Raw genomic sequence first — 23,121 nt, forward strand, 5'->3', positions numbered from 1 at the left:
ATGGATGCTTAATCAACTTTGCATAAAGAGTCTGGGACCTGTCCCTATACACAGCCCCTGTCCCTATACTACATTTAAAAACTGTTTCTACGGTTCTAGGGCTGCTACAAACTGCAATTATGGCATTTATCTGAGTGAAACAATAACAAAATATAACCACAAGTGGTGATTGTTGGTCCAAGCAAAATGGCAAGAAGTGCGCTTTAGTAGAATGAAGGTGGGGGCTGTAGCGCCCCCTATTGACCGAAATGTTCGAAATTTGGTGTGCATCCAGAAGACGTATAATTTATCATGTGTACCAAGTTTGAAAAGGATTGAACTTTTACAAGATACAATATAGGTAATACAATCATTATAAGCCATGTCCCAAAATTGGATTGATGTGTAACTTTCAGACGGAGTGACGAATCAAAAATCGAAAAAAGCTTGGTCTGAAGATGATGTGTACCGAATTTTGTAGGAATTGAAACAACTGTCAAGGAGGAGATAGATTAGTTTCACTTTTGAGTTTTCAGAAAATGGTGGGAAAATGTGAAGGATGGAAATGGGTGTGACTGAGTTTATTGGATGCAGGAGATCTGAAGGTACAAATGGAAAGAACTTGTCACAAATTCCATACGGTTCTGGAGATATGAGCAAAACTGTAAATTTGCTTATTATAGTGCCCCCTATGGAAAGAAATGGGTAATTTCTGTTTTGTGAGATCATACATTGATTTGGGACCTATGGTAAAAATGTACTGTCTGTGCCTATTATGGTTATGGCTGCAGACACTAATGTAGTGCTCTCTATGGACAGAATTTCATGAAATTCAGTGTGCCGCCAAAGAATGTTGTGTTGATTATGTGTACAAAGTTTGAATAGCATTCGACCTTTACAAGATACAATATAGGTAATAGAAACGTTATAGGCCATGTCCTAAAAGTTGATTGATTGACTTTCAAATGGAGCGACGAATCAAAAATCAGAAAAAGCCAATAGGCTTTGTCTGTAGATGACATGTACGGAATTCCGTGGGAATCGGAACAACTAGGGAGAGATAGAATAGTTTCACTTTTGAGATTTTTGAAAATGCCGCGAAATTTGTCCAATGGACTAGTTGCACGAAAGGCTCTCTATGACCTCCTTTGTTTCCTGTGGTGTTTGAACCTGCTGCTATTCTGAATGTAATTAGTGTCTATATGGACCCGGTTGGGTGTGGCACCAAGTGAATCAGCATGTTATGATAAAGAAGGACGTGTGAACAACTAGTCCATTGTCCATTCCATATGGTTCCTGAAATACGAGCAAAAACGTAAATTGGTTATTATAGCGCCCCTATGGACGGAATTCGGTCATTTCTTCTTTGTGAGATCATTACCTCTTCTTTGTGACATCATTACATGGTGACAATTGCTGACAACTATACACTAAATCATTGATTTATTACATTGGTGGGAAGTTAATGTAATAACTTTTTTAACTTCCAACCAACGTAATAACTTCCTGCAAACGTAATAATTACGTTGGTGGGAAATTTGGTTATTACGTTGGCAGTAGGCAAAAGTTATTACGTTGGTGGGAAATTATTACGTTGGTAGGATTATTACGTTTAAAATGTGTAGATTTTGTGCAGATTTTTATTACGTTGGTGGGTGTTACAATGGCCTTAGCAGAAGGCATCTGAGAACAGTTTGTATGTAGGAAATTTACATTCACAATACTTAGGCCCACTAAAATATAATATTATTATAAATAAATATTATTTTATTGCATTTGCATTTGTTGTTTAGAGTAAAAAAAAAAATTGGTCGGTCTTAACGCAAGTTTACGGTCGGGTTACGGCAAACAAAAATATTTTTAAGGATGGCCTTAGCAGAAGGCATCTGAGAACAGTTTGGTCTTAAGTCTAGATTTAAAACTGGCTACAGTTGGGGCCTTTTTGATGCCATCCGAAAGTTGGTTCCAGAGCTGAACTGTTCAGGTATAGGTCCTGCTCCATTTACTGATTTATAAACAAGCAGTAGTGCTTTAAAGTCAATTCTGTGACTTACTGGAAGCCAGTGCAGGGAATTGGAGTAATGTAGTCAGTTATTTTAGTTTTTGTGAGAAGCAAGAAAATTGGTGTCATTAAAGGTTGGTCATTAAAGTCATTAAAGTGACATTATGGGAACAGCACTTAGCATTGCAAGCCTAACCCAATGCAGTATCAATGGGCATGTTAGCTAAGGTTGCATTTTGATCACAAGGGTCCTTACGCTCTATTCCCTACTCTTTACCCACTGCACAGGGTGTAAAATTCACAGGGAACTCGATTGCTAAAACAGTTTCATTTGGAATGCACTGCTAGTCATAAAGATGTTTGAATTCACAAGACATGTCCGTTCAAAAAACAGTGGAGTGTAGTTAGCTTGCTAGTTTGCCAACGTCGAATAACTTACACAACATTTCAGACATGTTTTGGGATTACAATAAAGGCTTTTTTTTTAGAATGTACAGTGTCTATTTGGCACTAACTTGAACAAAATCCAAGCATTAAAACGGCGTCATTGAACTTCTGGTTAAGGAGCTGGAAGTAGGAAGCGGGCTGGTGTCTATATAGATTTCGGGGATGTTACAAAGGTACAGACCAGAGCCAAATAAGATGCAGCCGCCAAATTGTTGTCATTTATTAGCTTTGTTGTGATTCGCCTGTTTAACGCCGGCAGTTCCAAGTTATAAGATTTCCATATGAAGGAGGTGACAATGGGATTTTGAAGTTCCTTGTATGTTCATTTTACATAGATAGATAGATAGATAGATAGATACTTTATTGATCCCCAGGGGAAATTCAAGGAATACCGAACTTCTGTTATTCAACTATGCCAAGGTAAACTCGGTTTTGCATTTCACCCCTTTAATTATATCTTACTTTGTTTATACTCATTTCTATCTTTTTAAAAAAAAAATATTAATATATATATTAAATGTTGCTATTTCTACTGATGATGTAAAGCTTGGTATGAAATGTGATGCCTTGCAATCTATGACCCCTTTAAAAGTACATGTGATTTGTCTCCAGGCCAAAGTGTTTTGAAACAAAATATACATTTCATTTTTAATTTAAAGATCTCAACAATGCCTGATTCCCCTACATGTAATGGAAGGCCGTTCCAAAGATTCAGTGGCGGCTGATGGTCTTTCAAAGAGGGGAAGCTCATTTTCGGCCTACATCATAATTTTTTTTATTTATACGTACATTTTGCCCTACGTTCCTTTTCAAGAAAATGCTGTGTGACCCTGTCGTACCAACTACGCGTCTTTTCCAGTGACTTGACCAGTGTCCTCTCAATGGATAGCAGAGTGGGTGTAGGACTTGGGCCACTTTAAACAGGAGAAGTTCCTTTCTACACCTGCAGATGTAGCTCCAATTGTAGCCACTAATGACAACAGTTTGTAAAGCTGAGGCATTGCACTGTCCAACTCCCCTTTAGAGAACACCAAGTAATCACAGCTTTCCCCTGTTACCCTGCAAGTCCTGATCTGAATACATTTCAGACCTCAGTCTCTCTGAATCAAAGTGATGGCCATAACTTTTTAGGACACTTTGGAAGGCCTCCTCTGGAAACACTTGTCATCAAAATCCTGCCCATGCAACTTAATCTTGCACATGCACTCACATGTTCATTGCTCTTTTCATGCCTTTTATATGCCATTTTATTATTAGACAGATTGCCAAACCCCACCTTTGACCAAACAACACATCCGTGGGATTGTTTCATCAAGAGGCATGGCCACCCATACAGACAAATAACATTCACATGCAGCTTGAACATATTCCAGTTTAAGATCTATGTTAAATAAATATATTTCCATCTATGTTAAATAAATACATTGCCATACCAATATATTTTAAAATATGACTAAATATTCAATATTGACCACTTTCTTATATTGTCTGCATATCATATAGTCAGCAGACTTATGCAAGATATCCAAATATAGCCTATGTTGGGTTCAGGTGGACAGCAGTAAATTTCCATTGTCACAGCACTCTCAGTCAGCCAGCTAACTTTGTCATACCAGGAGAGCTGAAAAGACCTGGGGCCGGTTCCCCAAAACGTTCTTATCGCTAAGTAGTTCTTAACCTATTCCCTTACCTCTCTCTTAACGTTATGGTACGATTCCCGACACGTTTGTATGCTAAGTATATCTTCTGTAAGTCACACGTTCGTAAGGTTGGTCTGGACCATTCGTAAGCTCTCTCTTAGCGTTGTTTGAGCTCTCAAGACGCTAGTCGCTGCCACTGTGCAGCAGTCTTTAGAAATCAGCGCAGCGCAGTACAAGTCAAACTATGGTAGGCCGACAGTATGTTGACAATGTTGTGGCTCAACGATGATTTTATGTTATGGACATTTTAAGACTAATAATAAAATATGTTCGCAATGGATGCAGGCCTATTTATGAAGTTTACTGTATTTGGTATCAGAACTAATATGGTGGTAATTAGCCTAGGCTATTTAGTAATGTCTTTAAAGCTTTCAAATTGGCAATCACTTTTGATAATTAAAAGCTGGCAAAGAATTTACCTCTAAATGGCTAAGATCTATAAATGGGTAAGCATGGTGGTGTCCAGTAAGCGACCAACTAGGCCTATGGCAGCGATCCAACGTGTCCTTGCATTAAATCAAAAACGGCGTGTAGTCCATAGTCGCTCCATAGCTCTTTTTTGTTGCTGTTGCACAAGTTATTCCGAAAGCTGGAAAACGGTGTCACCTTGTGCAAGCTCACCTCGTCCAGCAAAACTTCAAGTTCCTCTGACGAGAAGCTTGGTGCCCTTTTTTTACGTTGCTTCCCCACCCTACTGTATCTAACTCTCTCTCTGTTCATTGAAGATAGGTTGCTTTTTATTGAAAACATTAACCAATGGCAATCATTTTTTTAATTTGAACCTTGAATTTCCTATCTATCAATACCGCATTAAACAGAAGTAACTGCAGCTGCTTGCCAATCAATTATAATTGTAAGGTACCTTACCATTAATATAAAAGTGTATTACATCATTTTAAGAAGTTGTTAAATCCATGTCAAGAAGCGGCACAAGTGGCATAACGGGATAAGGAGGGTGGATGATTAGCGAGGGATAGGCCTACCCGGTTAGTCTACCCGTCACAACATATCGTGTGAACATATTACTGACAAGTTGATAATTTAGTTTATAGTTTATATTTTACTGATAACTTAAACTATGTTAAAATAAATGTTACTGGAATAATTTGAGGAATGTTTCATTTGCATAGAACGTGTTGTGTTTCTTAACGCCGTCATGCACCTTCACGTGAAGTAGAAAATCGATTCCTGAGCAATCGATGCCAACTAATTCAGCACCTTCACTTGGGACAGCGCCTTTGTAACGTCGAACGTAAGAGGCAGCGTGTTAAGAAGCTTCCTAAGGGACACTTCGGGGAACACACAACTTTGGTAAGATATATCTTTTGAGTCTTCTTAGCGTGCTAAGAGTGAGCGTTATCGGGGAACCGGCCCCTGTTACTTTTCCCTATCTTTTGCACTAAATCAATCGTATGTGCTGATCTGCCCTGCTGTTTAATTTTAAGTTTCTCCTTTTAAGGGAGACTTTCAAATGGCTTCGCCAAAATCAGGTGGACAATATTAGAATGGTCTACCATCGTGTGCAGTTTGTTAGCTGGCTAGTTCACCCCTACGACACTAGCCTAGCCTACTGAATGAATGAATGAACGAACGATCTAGCGAAACAATATTAAACTCGAAGGAGGAAATGTGGGGATTAGTTCAAACGGAAACAAGGAATGTGGTGTATAAGTGTTTGAAATGTACGATAAAAATTGGCTAAAAATGTCCCCAGCAAAACCCTGGGGCCGGTTCCCCGATAACGCTCACTCTTAGCGCACTAAGAAGACTCAAAAGATATATCTTACCAAAGTTGTTTATGTTCCTAAGTGTGTTCCCCGAAGTGTCCCTTAGGAAGCTTCTTAAAACGCTGCCTCTTACGTTCGACGTTACAAAGGCGCTGTCCCAAGTGAAGGTGCTGAATTAGTTGGCATCGATTGCTCAGGAATCGATTTTCCACTTCACGCGAAGGTGCATGACGGCGTTAAGAAAGGCAACACATTCTATGCAAAAGAAACATTCCTCAAATTATTCTAGTAACTTTTATTTAAACATCGTAAACTCTGTTTGTTTGTTTTTGTGATTGTGTCTTTACGCACCTTTTACGCACAGTATTTAATGGCCAACAAAACATCTTACTGCTGGACTTTTAATATACTTTATTGTTGAAGTTGAACAGAAAAGCATCAAATCATGGAGATAACCGTCTTGTTCCTTCTGTGGACAGTGATCTATATCGCGGAAGCGCTAACCGGGTTCACCAAACCGGAGCATATAACATACAGCAGAGACTTTCTTCTCCAATGGAGTTACTTTCAGAATCTTTGTGGTGTGGATCTAGTGGTTCCCGATCTAAACTGTCTTGCCGATCAAACAATTGGAAAAAGGGATTCTACCTGCGCGTTTCCCTGCAAGATCAGGAAGCGAGGAAAGTGGGCTGGCCTGCGTCAAAGACTAAGGAAACAACCCCTTTCCCGTATCCCTTTGCCTTCCATAATTCTCTCGAATGCGCGGTTTCTTCGAAACAAGGTTGATGAGCTGCAAGCCAATGTCAGATTCCAACACGAATTCAGAGATGCTTGCTTGTTGGCGATCACAGAGACATGGTTGTCAGGGAGGGATTCGGACACCGAACTTGCCATTGACAGCTTTGGCTCACCCGTGCGGCTTGATCGGGATGCTGCTGCAACTGGTATGTCACGAGGGGGCGGGGTCTGCCTATATGTGAACCAAAGATACTGCAAAAATGTTCTTGTAAGAGAAAGACTGTGCACTAAAGACATTGAACTGTTGTGCGTATCACTGCGCCCCCCTGATCTTCCCCAAGAGTTCCCCCAAAATGTTGTCATGGTTGTGTATATTCATCCAAGAGCAAACGCTGACAATGCCTCAGAGACTATATTGCAATCTACCCAAAAACTACAGGCAATATCACCCTACGCCAAGGGCGGACTCGGACCAAAAATTGGCCCTGGCATATTTGGCCCCAGCGGCCCTCAAATCGGTCGGCACACCTAATTAAATACAAAATCTTTGCATTACCCTTAAATATGCATATATTTTCAACTGCCATGGAGCACTGAAAGTGATGTAGCCTAGGCCTCATTGGTTATCTCTCTGACTGATCAGAGGTAGGCATGGAGCATATGATCTCCATATTCAAGTAGGCTAACAAGCAATTATTAAAGAAGAGTTTCTGCTTGAATTCAAAGTGTCATTTCAAATTATTCAATGGGCTAAATTGACAGCAGCACCAAACATTTCTGAAGCCTACTGTATGTGTAAAGAGTTAAATTACCCAGATTGTCTTAGACATTAATGTAATTTATACCAGTTATCACTATAGGACAACTGAAACAACACAAAATAAACAGGGCTGTTGCTGGAAATATTTTATTCCTGTAGGCTAGACTACCTACCTACATTGCTGGTACATTTTGGAACAGTACAGCTACATGAACTAATTATCTTTAGTGTCTTCCAGTAACCTATCGTAAAGGTTATATATACTGTAGCTTAGTTGGCTTGTGCATGACGTGACGTTTTGTAACCTACATTTCTGTCAGTCTACAGTCTTTTAGCCCTTCTTTACCATGATAACCCTTCCAAGAACCCTTCTCTACTTTGAGAGACCAACCACCACTCATGCCATCGATGTTGAATTTTGGGCGTCTGACGGAAACTGATCAATCTGACCAACAATTAACGTCGATTTGACACTATTTTGCTGTCTGGGTTTGCAAATCATTCATTTAGAAAATTTAAGTTGCGCTATTTGTCTACATTGGTGTTAATTTTGCACAATTGTCACTACCGGCACCCGCCGCAATTTCATGTAGGCAACTTCGATTAATTTTTGATGCGCTCACAGAATCCTGGCTCTGAGCCAAAATGGGAGGGGTAGGGTCTGATGTGAGCTGTTATTGGATCAGTCCAGTTTCAATATTGAAATGTAACCAATGGGCCGCTGATTGTCCTTCCTTTGGGACGATCGTTGTCCAAAATAATTAAATTATATAGCCTATTCTATCTGCCCAAAAGGTGCGTCGTCCCACCAGGAAAATGCCTGGTATGCCAGATGGCCAGTCCGCCCATGCCCGACGCTCCAGTGCTGATCCTTGGGGATTTTAATCATTGTTCTCTTCAGAAAACCATTAGGGACTTTGACCTATATGTTAAGTGCCCTACCAGACTCAACAAAACGCTGGACTTGTGTTATGGCTCCATCAAAGGAGCATATAAAGCTATTCCCCTTCCTCCACTTGGGGGGGCCGACCATAATTGTATTCAGCTTATCCCATCATACTGCACTGCACTGCAGAGGGGAAAAACGGTCACCAAGTGGGTTAAAGTCAGGACTGAGGAATCCATACTGAGTCTGCAGGAGTGTACAGACTGGGAAATGTTTAAGCAATCCTGTTCGGACATTGACGTTCTCACAGATGTTGTCAGTTGTTATGTCACCTTTTGTGAAGATAATGTTATTCCTGAAAAAACTGTAAAGGTGTACCCAAATAGTAAACCATGGGTGACAAAAGCACTCAGGGCACTCCTATACAGGAAACAACAGGCATTTAGAGCGGGGAACCTTCCAGAGCTTGAAAAACTAAAAAAGGAAGTTAAACATGAAATCGCAAGAGCAAAGCGGAGCTATAAAGAGGACCAACTGGGGAACAATGGGCGCCCCTCTCCCACCTCCGGGTAAGGTGGGACGGGCCTCTCCCACGGCACAAGGTCGGAGGAGCTAAGATCATGCAAACGGTTTCTTTTAAATCATTTTCAGCAGAGCGGGACATATTAGTGGGACTGGGGCTTATAGGTTGCCCCAGTCAGGACGAGTTATGACTCACGGTTGCTGAAAAGTTTTGAAATTTACTTTGATGATTTAGTAGGTGTAACATATTTAATAAAATGTTCTGCTGTATGACTGGCTTTATTTTAACTCTCATATTGAACTTTACGTTGTGCAAATTTACAAAATTGGATCGTCTCCTACAGGCGTCAGTGAGAGAACACTTAAACTTACATGATTTTGGTTTCGATTTTCTAATTGGAGTAAGTCTTTGTGACAACACGTCATGATACATTTGATAATGTTTGATCGTTGTTTTGGTATGAAGCATCTTTTACGTAGCCTAATGAATGCGCTCTAAAGTGAAAGTAGCCTAACCTAGGCCTATATGCGCTCTGTGTCTGAGCTGTATGTGCACGTCCGCAATTGATTACGTTCCTCAAATGGAGAACACATCAATCCCATGGTATTTTTTTTGCCCTAAAATGCATGAAACATGCAAGTTCAAAATCCCGCCGGTAGCCACGTTACATCTCCGTTTCATATTTGCCTAGGCTACCAGCCTACAATAAATGAATTGAACGAACTCAACTGACAACAGGTATATCTACTGATTCGGTCATTGCGACTACAGAATACAGACTACAGAATACAGTACAACAAACTTTCTGTCTTTCTGAAGTTTATTTTTGTATTCCGGGGTACAGTAGCCTAATTGCCTAATGTCTTGACAATAGTTTTTCTTACCGGCTTGCTGTTTAAACCAGTGTTTCTCAAACTTTTTTTCTGGGGACCCACTTTTTAAAAATGACAGACTATCGCGACCCAACTCGTGACTGTGGTAGTTAACAAACTAAACTGACTGCACCGCTCTGAACTTTCCTGCCAGGTTTATGACGCAAACCGCTACATCTCGGCTCTGGCATTGCCTAAACTCATCGTGTGGGAAATCAGATTAGGCCTATCTGTCAATATTGGGCTTTGAAAGTAAGGAATATTTGCTCAGTAGGCTAATAGTAGGCTACATTTTGTAACATTTATAGAGAAACCGAGGGGAAGTTAAATTAGAAATTAGAATCGTTGGAAATTGAAAACACATACAAAAAAATATTCGGGGCTTTTAAAAAGAGATTCGGGGCTTGAGCCCCCGAAGCCACCCCCTCGCTCCGCCAATGCAACCACCCAGCAGTAACTTCTGCATTCAGTGAGATTTGCACCGCCCGAATTTTATTTTTGACTCTTCCCGTCACCGTTGCAACCTCTGAGCGCTCATTCTCCAAGTTAAAGATCATTAAAAACCACTTGAGGAGCACAGTGGGACAGGAGAGACTGAGTGGACTTGCCATGTTGTCCATAGAGAATGAGAGAGCAAAGAAAATGGACATACACAGAGCATCGTGGACGAGTTCGCGGAGAGCAAGGCTCGTCGTATGCCCTTCAAATAGTGCTGCGTATTATTGTTGTTTTATTATTAGGGGTCATGTAGCCTAATGTTTTTGTTGTTGTTCTCTTGGTTACACTTCATGTACGTTCGATGGACTTCAAAATGACATAGTTGCTCTCCGTGGCGCTGACGCTTGTAAGACCCGCTGTTGCGGGCATGTGTAGCCTATGTTGTAAAATTATGTTATGATGAGTTTAATAAAGGGCCCGGTCATGTGCCCCGCCCCCGGCCCGGCTCGGCTCTGACTTGTTCCGCCACTGGTCCTCCTCATCTCTCCTCACTGTTTCTTCTCCTTCTGCCTCTGTTCAGGAAGAATTTTCTGAATCTCTGAATAGTTTATCAGAAGGCTATGTTTAGTTTTACAGTAGGACAGCTTCACAAACAGTACAGGCTACTTTTACAGGACTCTCTCTACACTATACGTAAATCATTATTAATTGTCCGCACGTGTGCATGCAGCCTACGCATGGTGTGAGTGTGTGTGTCAGGGAGAGAGCACAAGCTGGTAAACTGTTGCTAAATTTAGGCTACAAATTTGACGCTAAGCATTGAAAAACAGATGCTAATTATGTGGGCAACATTCTCTAACATCGATCAACTTGTCATATTTTCTGTCAAACAAGTTGTGAATTTGTTGTAACATTAAAACAGAGGACGACTTACTCTGCGCTCAAAGTGATGAGATGAGCTCCAGCGGTTTCCACTGTACAACGAAACACTCGGAAGAATCATTTGAACGATTTTCATTGGTTGTTGCGTTCAATCTTACCCAGCTACAGAGGTGCTATTTCCTGATTGGCTATTATGGCCCCTTTCTTTTTTTCCTTGTTTGTTTTTTATTGGCTGGTAAGTGACAGGCTCGAGTCATGACTAAAGCAGGCATGGAGATGCGCTCATGCCGTTTCCAGCGAGAGCAGCGCTATAATTTTACTGGGGCACTGGAGACTTTTACTAAGGCATGTGCCCCAGTGAATAAGGTCTAGTGACGCCCCTGAACCTATGGCCTCTTGTTGCTTGTTGCTTAATTGCATGGCAGTCGAACGGTAAAATTCCTTAAGGTACTGTCTGTATAAATCGTCTTGTAAATAAACTACCAGTGCTTTTTCAAAGTTCTCCATGTCTTGTTTTAAATGTCAAGGCCCTTGGAAGTCTACCAATGAAGTATGGAGCTACTTTGAGCCTCGTGAATGGTGTAAAACAGTGATTTATTTGCATGGCTAGGCCGATGCCCGAGGTACCACAACAAAACACTGTGTTGGTACAGTGGGTCCCCGTTAAGTTTGGACGGGTTCCTTCATGAATCACGCACCCCATTTTCTCAGCAGAAATGGCACAAACTGCAGTTGACACAAACAACCACAAGGTGTCACTTGGGTGCCACTACTATTTTTGATGCGACTGACTTACTGCTTCCATGACGCAGCGGGGGCACGGGAACTTAAATCGATCACGGTAGTTTAAGCTTACACTTGACAAAACATTCTAATATGAAAATGTAGATGCAATTGTTGTAAAATGGTGCAGCTCCTTTAAGAAAGCACCGTGTGCAGGGATGGAGAGAGAGAAAGCGAGAGGGGATAGGCCTATGTGTGTTAGAACTTAGCGTGTGGAAAAAGTACGTGCTGTTGAGACTGGAGCGAGTCATATTCAAAATAATGCAAAAAAAAGCAATTATCCTCATTCATTGCAACCAAAGCATGCCTGCTTGCCGACGTTCAAACGAAAAATATATCAAAGCACCTTTTGCGTTTGAATGTAGCACGAAAAAATGTTTAAACAGCTGGACAAATCATTTAGCTAATTGATTATATAACCTGTACACCAGCAATTGTTGAACATTTACCTGTACAAGTACATTGACAGTAGCCCAGCCAAACAGCATGTTGTAGGCCTACTGTAGAAATTTCACTTAAATTGCAACCGCAACATGCCTGCTTGCCAACGTTCAAACGACAACGAAAAAGATAATAAAAGAACAAGAGGGTTGAGTCTGAATGACACTGAGTTTTTAGACACTGAGTTTTTGTAGTTAAGAAATATTTTCGTATAAAAAAATGGTCATTCTTCAATCTCCTTCACTGACGCCTATGGAAAAGGCTTAACGTCCCAAAACAACGATCAATGATCATCAAATTTCTCTCTCACATTGCTCCTCATAACCATCTATAAAAAAGTGTTTTTTCTTTTCTTTTTGAGCACATCCGAATCCCAGGACATAACGCACTGGACCTTATAATAGGCTCGAGATATAATTCCAAAGGGGGCAGATAGGGGCCACTGCACTTAAAACTTAAAAAGATGAAGCTTTCCGAACTTTGAAATTGCGATCAGTGACTGGCATCGGGTGAACGAAGCTTTTCGAAGTTGAACAGGCTATTAAAAACTATTTGCGCACCTCCATGTCACAGGAGAGACTGGGCTCTCCCTTCTATGAAAAAGACGTTAGGCTACCTGCAAACTGGCCTATGATTGAAAGCAAGAAAAAAATTTTTTTTTCCTGAGTCAGGATATGGCGAGTCAGTGTCATTTATTTGTCCAATGTTAGCCTATAGATACAGACCAGTACATCTTATCAATAGTTTGAATGTCGTGTGTGTTTCTGCTCATTGACAAATACCGTTCAGCACAATGATTCATGCCCAATTAATTCCCCCTGTTAAAGTGTTCGCCTTTGTTACACTATTTGGTTTCGTGTTGTAGCCTATGATAAATACATATGGCCAAATATGTGACTCAGCTAATGTTATAGGCTATACAATTGAATTTCCCCTCTTAAAGGCAAGCTGGTGTAGCTTATTAGACTAGGCTACTATTAAAATACACCGACGGTAGCCTTGGCTATGTGTAAAGTAAGCTATCGCATGATTTCATGCACGTAAGTGAAAAGGGCCTTGCATCTGTCAAGTTCGCACAGGGCCTCGCATCCCCTTGCGACGGCCCTGCAGCTCCTCCTAAGACAGCGAGGAAAAAGTTAAAATACGCGATAAACCCGGGAAAAGTTGACAGGTTTGTTTCGGTCCGGTGATTATTTGTGAAATTGTGCAAACGACAGCCTTTTCAAGGCATTTCAAGGAAGGAGTCGTAGCATGCAAGCTCCCAAATTGACCCAGTAGCCTAAGGCATCAATAAATTGTTGGGACTGGGGAGGGTCATGCGTTTTTTCTCAATCACTTTGGAGGGTCATAGAAAAAATTCTTGCTGGCGAGGGAGGGTCACGTCTTTTTTGACTAACGCTCCCAAAACTCCTCCGGTAGCCCCTTAATTAAATAAATAACGAACAGTCCCTAATTGATTAATAGCCTAGGCCTACACCAGCAATTGTTGAACATTGACCTGTACAGGACATTGACAGTAGCCCAGCCTAACAAGCAAATATTGCAAAATACATCAAAAGACGCAATTAATCAGAAATAAATAATGTAATCTGCATCGCTTTATTTAACAAACTGCAAGCAACAAGAGCATTGAGTTCGCTGTAAGGCCAAACCCAAGAGCAAAGCCTACTGTATCTGTTAAGGCAGTCGATAGGCTATATAACGAGCTGTGTGCCTGGAAAGACGATAGATGACGGCTCTGGTCATCCCATACCCTCCCCCCACTTCCTGTAGCCTACCATTATGAAGGCCTGTAGCCTAAAATGACTCGTTGCCGTTTTGTGACATTAAGCTTTTTCACGTTAAGCCCCCCTCCCCCATCCCCTTCTTTCACAAGCAGTGGGGGAGCGCGGGGCACAAAGTAACACTTTTTGGTAGACAAAGGAGGGTTCTCCGCGCTTCTGTCGTTTGGCCACAATCCGTTGCAACCAGGCCAGGACAGATATTTTAGAGAGGAGAGACGCCGGGGCAGCTCAGATGTCTTCTTAATTTTCTTTATTCTTTAGTAAAAGCTGCAGAACATTATTAAACTTTGACTAACATTTCGATGTGTCGATGTTTTTGACTAACGAATATCGAAACGTTAGTCAAAGTTTAATAATGTTCTGCACCTTTTACTAAAGAATAAAGAAAATTAAGAAGACATCTGAGCTGCACCGGCGTCTCTCCTTCTCTCTAACACTTTTTGGCTTTGGCTAAATATTTCTAAAATCATTTGAGTTTCACTAGTCACATGTTTTAACAAGCAACACTTGTTATTGAACTAATAACAGATGTGTGTCGAAAACTGACTTTATTTTCCATACGGAGAAATAACATATGCGGAGTCTAACCAAGGTCAATCTTGCCAAAAAAGCCCTCAAACCTGAAAACACATGAGGCAAAAGTGCAAAACATCACAAAACTAACTAAACTAACACGCGCATATTTTTGTATTGCAATCATTGTAGCCTACGGTTGTAACAGCGCGTAACAGTCGTTTTACTCCCAAAAACAGCTGTCAATTAATCACCAAACGTCTTATAAACAAGTATTGCCAGGAGCAACACCTTGCAAAAAATTATAACAATAGGCCTAGGCCTTTATATGGCTCTGCTCCTGCCTAGATTCAAACTCAGAACTACCTGAAAGTTGCAGACCTGTTCTGGAAATACGTGCATTAACCCACTCGACCGTCAGACAACGCTATCTGCTTCGAGTAGGCCTATTGGGTAGGACTGTAGCCTACACTGGTTGCTGTGGCACAGTCTTGAGTGACCGAATTCGTTTTTCTTTGTCATATGAATGCTGTCATTTTGTTAACATTACTGTTAAGGAGATGCTGTAGGCAAAGTCTATATTTCAACCTCTTTAGTGTAGTAAAAAAAATCAGAACTATTCACAAGGTTTCTGGGCAGCATATTTATGTTCTGTTAGCAAGCGAACTTCTCATGACTACCGACAAAGTAGCCTACTGCCAGCTGACGAAGCTCTCATTTTAAAACATTACTGAGAGACAGACACTGTACAATCAAGAAATCTTGCCACTGAATCCAAAACTATGTTTAACATTATGTACAAGGCTTAGGCTACAGTGGACTAGCATGTTGCAGGGGCTGCTAAAAACACAGAAAAACGCACTGAAAACTCGGCCAATCACAGCCCTTGCTGTCGAATGCGCCGTCTGGTTCGACCGTGGAACTCCACAGCGGACTATGCTGCCCCCAAGCGGCTGCAGTTGTACTTACATTTCACCATTCACCATGATCGAGAATGAAGTGTCAATTTTTAACTGGGACCCACTGTAGCATTGGCTAACTAGCACCAGATTTCTGAGTGCAGGGGACAAGCCGAGGTGAGCTATGAGACATACGTTCACACGGTATCATGTTTCAACACACTTTAGGTCAATATCACACCGGAATTCTCCTTTAACGAGAGCAAGACTGAGTTAATTGTCTTTGGCAAAACCTCTCCGGCCTTCTCCACCAATGCCCTGGGCCCCATTGCCTCTAACATCAGGCCCTCTCTCAGAAATCTGGGCGTGATTTTTGACAGCAAATTCAAGTTTGAACAGCAGGTCAGTGCAGTAGTTAGGAAGAGCTTTTTCCACCTCAGAACCCTAGCTAAGACCAAAGCCTACCTGCCCCAGAGCGATCTTGAGAGAGTCATCCATGCCTTCATCACTTCACAACTGGACTACTGTAATGCTCTCTATACTGGTATTGATCAATCCCAGCTCTGCCGCCTGCAGTTGGTTCAGAACTCAGCCGCCCGACTCCTCACCTGCACTAAAAAACGTGAACATATCACCCCAGTTCTGGCTTCACTCCACTGGCTCCCCATCCGCTACCGCATCAATTTCAAACTCCTCTTGACTGTATACAAATCTCTCCATGGTCTGGCCCAACTGACCAACTGCGGCTGGAAGAACCCAGGGCGAGGCTGAAAACTAAGCAGCCCATCAGACCTGTACAGTAGATTTGTCCAAAAAAAGGCAGAATCTATTTTATCAGCAAATGGTCATCCTCTTCACTCTCAGTTTCAGTTGCTACCTTCTAATGCTAGCTTCATATTCCCTGCAGTTACAACCAATAGATATAGACATTTGTTTGTTCCCAGTGCCATTTCTCTATTGAACTCAGATTTTGGAGCTCTGGGCTGACATCATGGTGTTTTTGATGCACAGTGTGAGATATGATTTCTTGCTGTATGAAGGTACTCCATGGAGAGCAGAAAGTGTTTCCTGTTTTTATTGTATTTTATTTATTTATTTATTTATTTATTTATTTATTTATTTTTTGCCTGTATACACACTGCACTGCTTATCTGCATGTATGTTTTCTTCACCCATTGGGTGTTCATGTTGTCATGTTGTACTTTTTGTCCCATGTTGTCTACTGTATGGATGTCTTGCTGCAAACCAAATCGCCCTTAGGGGACAATAAAAGCTTTAAGTAAAGTAAAGTATAGTTTAAGTTATCAGTCAAATAATTAAATTATCAAATTGTCAGTAATATGTTCACACGATATGTACAGTAATAATAATAATAATAATAATAATAAAGCTTTATTTGTATAGCACCTTTCATACACAGAATGCAGCTCAAAGTGCTTTACATTTGAAGCATGTAACACAATAATAGTCAGTCAGTCATTATCAATCACTTTTCTTTGCTGTTTATGTTATACTCAGCAACATATCAAAAATATAGAAAATGACGTCATAAGACTGGCAGCCTTAACCCTCTTACCCCCCACAAGCACGCCATATGGCAACTGTGGCAAGGAAAAACTCCCATATTCCAGGAAGAAACCTTGAGCAGAACCTGACTTAATAGGGGGAGCCCATCTGCTTCTGGCTGGCTGCGCCCTCCAATAGTAGCAGATGTAGAATAATCTGAAAATGTAGTCTACAGGATAAGATGAGTTAACTAAAAGCTTTCCTGTACAGGTATGTTTTCAGATCTTTTTTAAGAATATTTACTGAACTCGCCTGCTTGATGTACAGAGGCAGGGTGTTCCATAGTTTGGGGGCATAATAGATAAACGCAGCTTCTCCACTTTGTTTGTGGAGCACTTTGGGTACGATTAAAAGATTAGAATTGGATGATCTAAGTTTCCTTTGTGGTTGATAAGATATTAAAAGCTCAGAGATATATGAAGGTGCTATGCCATTCAGAGCTTTGTAAGTAATTAACATAACCTTAAAATCAATTCTATAGGAAATAGGGAGCCAGTGCAGTTCAGCCAACACAGGGGTGATGTGTTCTCTCTTCTTAGTCTTAGTTAAAAGTCTAGCCGCAGAGTTCTGTATGAGTGCCAATTTCTTTAGATGTTTTTTGGGAAGACCAGTGAAAAGTGCATTGCAGTAGTCTAACCTGCTAGTGATAAAGGCGTGAATTAGTTTTTCTGCATCTTGTTGAGTTAAAAAGGGCCGCACTTTGGCAATGTTTCTCAAGTGGAAATAGGCTGTCTGAGTAACTTTACTGATATGGGGCTTAAAACTTAACTCTGCATCTAAGATGACACCGAGGCTTGTTACTTTTGGTTTGACCTGGTGTGCCAAGTTCCCCAGATTACTAAGAATAATATCTCGCTTTAGTTTTGGTCCAACCAGAAGTACCTCTGTTTTGTCATCATTTAGTTTCAAAAAGTTTTTGCTCATCCACTGATTAATGGAGGTTAGGCATGCAGTGAGGGAGCAAAGGCCATCTGGGTTAGTTGGCTCCACAGAAAGATACAATTGGGTATCATCTGCGTAGCTGTGGAAGTTTACATTATGCTGACTTATGACGTTTCCCAATGGAAGCATATATAGAGAAAATAGCAGGGGACCAAGGCAGCTCCCCTGGGCCACACCAAAAGGCAAGTCATGTTTTTCAGATACATGATCTCCTAGACTGATATAAAAATCTCTGCCAATAATGTAGGTTTGAAACCAGTTTAGAGCATTATCAGAGAGACCCACCCACTTCGCAAGGCGGTGAATTAGGATACTATGATCAATGGTGTCAAATGCCGCACTCAAATCCAGAAGAATAAGGATTGAGACTTTGTTTGAGTCGGTAGCTAGTCTGAGATCATTGACTATCTTTACTAGAGCCGTTTCTGTGCTGTGATTTGATCTAAAACCTGATTGGAATTTTTCAAGGATACTGTTTTCGTTGAGGAAGGTATTTAACTGATTACAAACAACTTTTTCAAGTACTTTGCTCAAAAACGATAGATTTGATATAGGCCTGTAGTTGCTCAGATTGGTATGGTCAAGATTTGACTTTTTAAGTAAAGGTTTCACAACAGCGGTTTTAAAAGCAGTTGGAAATATACCTGTTTCTAATGAGGTATTTATTACCTTGAGAAAAAAGGGAGCTAAGCCATCATATACTTTTTTGAGGAATGTAGTAGGGATTGGATCTAAAACACATGTTGAGGAGCCGGTTTGAGTTATAATTTTACCAAGCTCAGATTGAGTAATAGTGCTAAAGGACCTTAATTTTGGGGGGCTGTTTTTGGGTGTACTATCAAACATATTACTTATGTTACCAATAGCCTCCCTTATAGAAATGACTTTGTTTTTGAAGAAGTCTGCAAATTCTTCGCATCTTAGAGAGGATGCCTGACTGAGTGTATCAAAAGGTGTTTGATGCAATAGCCTATCAATGGTAGAGAACAACACCCTAGAGTTTCCACTGTTTTCAGCAATTACCTTAGAGAAGTGGTTCCTCCTCTCATTCCGAATAGCTCTATTATAATTTGCAATTTTTTCTTTTAGAATGGCACGGTGAACCTGTAACTTAGTTTTTCTCCATGTTCTCTCAGCTTTCCTACATGATCTTTTTAGATCATGGATATTTTCGTTCATCCAAGGTGTCAGTTTGCTACAGGGCCTTTTTTTAGTCTTTAAGGGTGCCACTCTGTCAAGCAGAGCGCCTAATTCACGATTAAGAGCCTCTACCATTTGATCAATGGGATGATGTAAAATATCTAAATTTATGGAGTCTATAAGAGCTATGAACTGCTGTTCTGCTCTAATGTCCAAGAGTCGCGATTTGATTGCAATTTCGGGATGAATTTTTGGAGTATGTAGTACAATATTAAAAGATACACAATGATGATCAGACATATTTATATCATTTACTGATAAGTCTGTGACTTCTATCCCTCTGGAAATGACTAGATCGAGGGTGTTGCCAAGGTTGTGGGTGGGTCCTGTAACATGCTGCTTTAGCTCTAAACTGTCCAACACATTAAGGAACTTACTGGCTTTAGCATCAGTTGTCTTATTGACATGAATATTGAAGTCGCCATTTACAATTATCCGATCATAGCTAGTGATGATGAGCGACATAAGTTCAGAAAACTGGTCGAGAAAGCCAGTCCATAGTTTAGGAGGGCGGTATAAGGTTAATAGAAGTACAGCTGGGTCAGCCTTCAGAGTGAGGGCAATATACTCAAAGGAAGCGAATTCGCCAAAGTTGACTCGTGTGCAACTATATTTGTTTGAGAGAATGGAGGCAATTCCACCACCTCGTTTGCCTTGTCTAATTGAGTGGAAGAAATTATAATTTGGGGGACAAGTCTCAACAAGAACAGCTTCGCTGTCTGAAGTCAGCCAGGTTTCAACAAGAAACAGAAAATCCAAATTTTTTTCACTAATAAAATCATTGATTGCAAAGGTTTTGGTAGTAAGTGCACCTATATTTAGTAAACCCATGTTAGCTGAAAATGCCTCTGGCTTTTGAGGAATATGCTGAGGTATGGAAAGAATATTTGTTAGGTTTCTGGTTTTAAATTTGTCTTTTCTTTTTACTATACGTTGGGTAGAAATGTGTTGGGTACACAGTAGACTAACCGGGTAGGCCTATCCCTCGCTAATCATCCACCCTCCTTATCCCGTTGTGCCACTTGTGCCGCTTCTTGGCATGGGTTTAACATTCTAAAAATTATGTATTACACTTTTATATTAATGGTAAGATACCTTACAAATAGAATTGATCGGCAAGCAGCTGCAGTTACTTCTGTTTGATGCGGTATTGATTGCCATTGGTTAATGTTTTCAATAAAAAGCAACCTATCTACAATGAACAGAGAGAGAGTTAGATACAGAATATGGTGGGGAAGCAACATAAAAAAAGGCACCAAGCTTCTCATCAGAAGAACTTGAAGTTTTGCTGGACGAGGTGAGCTTGCACAAGGTGACACTGTTTTACAGCTTTTGGAATAACTTGTGCAACAGCAACAAAAAAGAGCTATGGAGCGACATGGACTAAACGGCTCTGCGGCCAGCGCCGTCTTTGATTCAATACAAGGACACGTTGGATCGCTGCCATAGTTTGGTCGCTTACTGGACACCACCATGCTTACCCATTTATAGATCTTAGCCATTTAGAGGCAAATTCTTTGCCAGCTTTTAATTTAAAAAAATAAAAAAGTGATTGCCAATTTGAACGATTTAATGACATTACGAAATAGCCTACTAATTACCACCATATTTGTTCTGATACCAAATAAAGTAAACTTCATAAATAGGCCTGTATCCATTGCGAACATATTAGTCTTAAAATGTCCATAATATAAAATCATCGTTGAGCCACAACATTGTCAACATACTGTAGACCTACCATAGTTTGACTTGTACTGCGCTGCGCTGATTTCTAAAGACTGCTGCACAGTGGCGGCGACTAGCGTCTTGAGCTCAAACAACGCTAAGAAAGAGCTTACGAATGGTCCAGACCAACCTTACGAACGTGTGACTTACAGAAGATATACTTAGCGTACGAGCGTGTCGGGAATCATGCCATAACGTTAAGAGAGATGTGAAGGAATAGGTTAAAAAACGACTTAGCGATAAGAACATTTTGGGGAACCGGCCCCAAGAAATTTGCAGTTTGTCTTTGGACTACACTTGCAAAACCCGAAATGGACTGAGCTTAAATGGCTTCAGTTAGCCTGACGAGCTAGACCCACATTAAAATGTAGGGTCTGGGCACTCACCGTTGGCAGTGCTCAGTCCGAGGGGCAGGATAATTGGTTGTCCTTCAAATTCCCTCTGCACGCAATAGGACAGCGCTATGAGTCCCATGCGTTTCCCCACCAGCAGAGCTAGTTGGCTAGTTCAAACTTTTGCCAACTTATAAAAAGCTTAACTCGTGTCACGCTGTTCGCAAAAAGCAACATCCGTCTTCTTTGTTTTCAAGTAGCAGGGAATTCAAGCCAAACCGTTGCAACTCTGCCATCAATCATTCTGTTAAGCCCGCCTAACATCTCTATGCACGATTTGATTGACCTGATAGAAGTTTAATTTTTCCAGCTCACAAGCCAACGGAGAGTTGCTAGACTAGCCCTGGCAGCAAATATAATTTGCTGCCGCTAGGGCGTGTCTAGATTTCTAGGCTAAGCGTAGAGGGTATGCCGGTACGAACAGAATCTTCATAACAAGGAGTCTGAATTCTCCCCTTGGGAAATACTCTGTTTACAGACTCTTCCTTGGATCTGCAGCTAGAACTTTTTAATGAGGTCTTTCATAGAATTGGGCCTAATCTGTGCTGTTAGTGAATTTTTATTTCACTTCAGCTTAGGGATACACATTGAGGCAAAACAAGAATTTGCATTTGTGCAAAGGTGTCAAGAGAAAAGTAGACAGTGAAAGGTTCTCTGACTTACTGCATCCCTCCTCATCAGATCCATCGGCGCAATCCTTGTCGTGGTCACACTCAGCATTTATCTTGTTCACACAGGTGCCGTCTTGACACTTGAAAGTGAAGTCTGTGCAAATCCCTGAGGCTGTAGGAGTAATTTATACTGTCAATATGAGAACCTACAAAAGGATTAAAACAGTTCCCTCAAAAAGACGTTATAAAGTAATACAGTAAAACAATAAATTGTTGAGAACAGTGAATTCCAAAGCATGCACGTTCAGAAAAAAAGCAGCAAGTGCAACATTGTGGGGAAAGTACTTCATGCTGCAGGTTCTCAGTAGGGATGCTCGATTATAAAACAATTATACGCTTATTTTGTATTAAGATTATTGAGCATGTGTATAACTTGACTTTGGAAACATCCTGCATTAATTGAATTTAAAAAGTCTAACAGTGGATTTCTGAGACTTAATAAAAGCTTAACTCATGTCACACTGTTCGCCAACAGCAACATTATCTTATTTGTTTTCAAGTAGCAGGGAATTCAAACCAAACTGTTGCAAGCCCGCCTAACGACTCTATACACGATTTGATTGGCCTGATAGAAGTTCTCACACGCCAACGGAGAGTTGCTAGACTAGCCCTGGCAGCAAATGTAATTTGCTGCCGCTCGGGTGCGTCTAGATTTCTAGGCTAGAAACAAACATGTTTTATGGCAGTTTTATGACAATGCACGGAACTCTCATTTTTCAACAAAGGAAAGGTAAAAATGGGTTTCCATTCTATGTCATCTTTAATTTCAAAAATACTTCACTCACATTCTTTACAGGATGCTTCATCACTACTGTCTTCGCAGTCTTTCTTGCCATCACAAACGCCACTCTGCTGAATGCAGGTACCATCACCACATCGTACCTCGCCCTTACCACAGCCTGGAGAAATTAGACAATTTTTCCCTTTACAGCTGCACATTTCCTTAAGCATCTTAAAATAAAATACAGCAGGTAAAGCTGCATCTAATTACATTAGTTCTGGTACACTCACAATGGAATAAGAGGAACAACAAAAAACAAGGCATGAGGATAAAACAATAAACAAGATTTCAGCAAACTGAAAACATCTCTGCTTATGACAGTGATAGAGGCAAGGCAAGCAAAGTTTATTAAAAGCTCATTCCATGTTAATTCAATAATGTTTTGGGGAATCCCATACGCATCCCATACAAAAATGTTATGCATGAGGCACCCTGCATTTTAAAAACAAAATCAGGCCAAAACTGTTTTA

At 40.8% G+C, this 23,121-nt stretch overlaps 1 protein-coding gene across 1 annotated transcript in view; it reads right to left on the reverse strand.

Moving 5' to 3' along the window:
* zmp:0000001114 (suppressor of tumorigenicity 14 protein homolog) overlaps window positions 1–23,121 on the reverse strand; it is a 99,872-nt gene that overhangs the window by 11,889 nt on the left and 64,862 nt on the right. Inside the window, exons 14-15 of the mRNA XM_042107500.1 lie at window positions 22,656–22,769; window positions 21,863–21,982 (exon numbers count right to left, since the gene is read on the reverse strand). Coding sequence (XP_041963434.1) covers window positions 21,863–21,982; window positions 22,656–22,769 — 234 coding nt within the window. The remainder of the gene's footprint in view (window positions 1–21,862; window positions 21,983–22,655; window positions 22,770–23,121) is intronic.

This window comes from Alosa sapidissima, chromosome 10 (genome assembly GCF_018492685.1).
Source record: "Alosa sapidissima isolate fAloSap1 chromosome 10, fAloSap1.pri, whole genome shotgun sequence".
Lineage (NCBI taxonomy): Eukaryota > Metazoa > Chordata > Actinopteri > Clupeiformes > Clupeidae > Alosa > Alosa sapidissima.